Genomic DNA, 2,973 nt, shown 5'->3' on the forward strand with positions numbered 1-2,973 from the left:
GCTTCAGCATCAGTCCCTCCAATGAACACCCAGGACTGATCTCCTTTAGGATGGACTGGTTGGATCTCCTCGCAGTCCAAGGGACTCTCAAGAGTCTTCTCCAACACCACAGTTCAAAAGCGTCAATTCTTTGATGCTCAGCCTTCTTCACAGTCCAACTCTCACATCCATACATGACCACTGGAAAAACCATAGCCTTGACTGGACAGACCTTTGTTGGCAAAGTAATGTCTCTGCTTTTCGATATGCTATCTAGGTTGGTCATAACTTTCCTTTCAAGGAGTAAGTGTCTTTTAATTTCATGGCTGCAGTCACCATCTGCAGTGATTTTGGAGCCCAGAAAAATAAAGTCTGACACTCTTTCCATTGTTTCCCCATCTATTTCCCATGAAGTGATGGGACCAGATGCCATGATCTTTGTTTTCTGACTGTCTTCACTTTCATCAAGAGGCTTTTGAGTTCCTCTTAACTTTCTGCCATAAGGGTGGTGTCATCTGCATATCTGAGGTTATTGATATTTCTCCCGGCAATCTTGATTCCAGCTTGTGCTTCTTCCAGTCCAGCGTTTCTCTTGATGTACTCTGCATATAAGTTAAATAAGCAGGGTGACAATATACAGCCTTGACGTACTCCTTTTCCTATTTGGAACCAGCCTGTTGTTCCATGTCCAGTTCTAACTGTTGCTTCCTGATCTGCATACAAATTTCGCAAGAGGCAGGTCACGTGGTCTGGTATTCCCAAATCTTTCAGAATTTTCCACAGTCATTAGGAATATTCATAAATAATTAGTTTCTCTCTTCAGCCCATGGAGGACTGCACTTCCCCACTCCCTTAGAAATAAGTGTGGTCACTGACTGTCTTTGGCCAATGAAATATGAGTCTAAGTGTCTGCATCACTTTGATTAGAAGCTTCAAGGGTCAGCACATGAGTCACATGTTCCTCTCCTCACTACTGTAGTTATTATGCAAAATGCGTGTGCAAATAAAGGCTCCTTCAGTCTGGGTCTCTGAGACATTCAAGGGCAGAGACCCCTACTGACAGCATATATAATAAAAGAATAAAGTCATAAACTCTGACCTTTGGGAAAATTAGTCAACAGTAAACATCAAATAAGATGGTTTATGAGTAGAAGAGAAAGGAAGAGAGATTGGTGAGGCCACCAAGGAAGACTGGCTAGTCCAGTTTTGAAGTAAAAAGGTGAAAGTAGAGAGGGAAAAAAAAGGGAAACATGAGAAATTTGATAGAAGCATCAGGATAGAGGAGACATAAGCAAATACACTTGGTGACCACAGCGTGAATTCAGGAAGGTGACACTGAGAATTGTGGTGTCATAAACATAAATGAATAGATAGCAGTTTGAATAACTAGTGGATCTGGGAAGAACAATAGTAGTTCATTTGAGAAGGGGTGGGGACTGGAGGAATTCCCATGGTGTATTGGAGGAATTTGTGGAATCTAATGTCTAGAGAGCAACACAACACTGTAAACAACTGTACTCCAACAAAATTTTTTAAGAAAAGGGTGACTCCAAGGTGTTGTGGTGAGCAACTGGAGATGGTTTTCCAGATGGAGGGGTGTAGGAAGGAGAAGCTCATCTGATAAGCAAGACCAAGGTTCCTCCAAGCATAAGAAGTCGGAGATATCTGGCAGGGCCTGACACTTAGTAGATGGTTAGGGACATTCGCTACTATTACTGCTGTATTTGTTATGAACATAATAGGGTAGATGGAATAGTAAGCATTCCCTATGTTTACAGTTTTTTCCAGTGATCAAAGGAATGGAGTAGAATTCTATCCCTTCCCAACAATCCCCACACTGTCTCAGCAACCTGTCATAGTCCTCTGAGTCCTCACCCCTATTACAAGCCATGGCGGGTTATACCTCAGTCACATTCATCACAACTTTGCAAAGATCACTCTAAAAAGTACACTCATGCTAACTACTTAGTAAATAAGTCACTGCTCCCACAGGCCTCAAACAATGAATTACTTTTAACAAGAAAATTCAGAGAACCTATCAATACCAGTAAATCAGTAGTTCTCAAAGTGGGGTCTCTGGGCTAGCAGCATCAGCACCTCCTGGGAACTTGTTAGAAAGCAAATTTTGAGGCCTTACCCTAGACCTTTTGGGTCAAAAGGTCTGGAATGGGGTTCAGAATACTGTGTTTTAACAAGTCCCTCAGGTGATTCTGATGTACTTTCAAGTTGGAGAACAACTAATCTAGAAAAATCCACAAGTCATATATTATAGTCTTTTGACTCTATAAGGGCAAAATTTACACTATTTTGAATAAGTAAAATATAATCTACAGGTGAATAACACTCCTTAAAATACGTTTTACATTAAAATCCTCAAAGGCAATATTTTGTCTGCATGAACAGAAGTACAGAAGAGAAAGGTTATCTTTACTGACAGTGGTCACGGCACCGGCTGGAGACAGGGGCCCGGGAAGCAGGTGTGGCTTACCTGGCAGATGCCACTGATACACATGTCCAAGGAGTCAGCGGTGCACCGAGTCCCATCCAGGACTTTGGGTGCCAGCTCCACCACCAAGTTTTGTCCCCGGGCCTGACACCTGAGTGCGCAGGGGGCGGCAGGGTCGTTGTACTGTGGAAGCCATTCATAATAACGTCCCTGGTACTGAACGTCATTGTAGGCTGAACACTGCTGGGCTCGGAAGTCCTCTGCGTCCGGAGGGCAGTCCTAAAGTAGAGAAAAAGGGCCACAGGCACATCACAAGGTGAGCTGGGCCAGCATAAGGCTGAGCAAGAGTCCCATGAGAGCAGACCCCCACATCCTTCTCTCTGGAAGTCACTTTATTCCTATGGGGAGAGTGGTGGGAGGGGGGTTCAGGATTGGGAACACGTGTACACCCGTCACGTTGATGTATGGTAAAACCAATACAATATTGTAAAGTAAAAAAAAAAAATTTTTAATGTTAAAAAAAAAAAAAAAAAAAAAAAAAAAAAAAA

General features: G+C 42.8%; 1 protein-coding gene across 1 annotated transcript in view; it reads right to left on the reverse strand.

Annotated features, from left to right (window-relative positions):
- ADAMTSL3 (ADAMTS-like 3) overlaps positions 1 to 2,973 on the reverse strand; it is a 381,686-nt gene that overhangs the window by 215,327 nt on the left and 163,386 nt on the right. The window contains exon 5 of the mRNA XM_010831002.1: positions 2,468 to 2,704. Coding sequence (XP_010829304.1) covers positions 2,468 to 2,704 — 237 coding nt within the window. The remainder of the gene's footprint in view (positions 1 to 2,467; positions 2,705 to 2,973) is intronic.

Source organism: Bison bison, unplaced genomic scaffold (assembly GCF_000754665.1).
Source record: "Bison bison bison isolate TAMUID 2011002044 unplaced genomic scaffold, Bison_UMD1.0 scf7180017859304, whole genome shotgun sequence".
In the NCBI taxonomy this organism is placed as follows: Eukaryota; Metazoa; Chordata; class Mammalia; order Artiodactyla; family Bovidae; genus Bison; species Bison bison.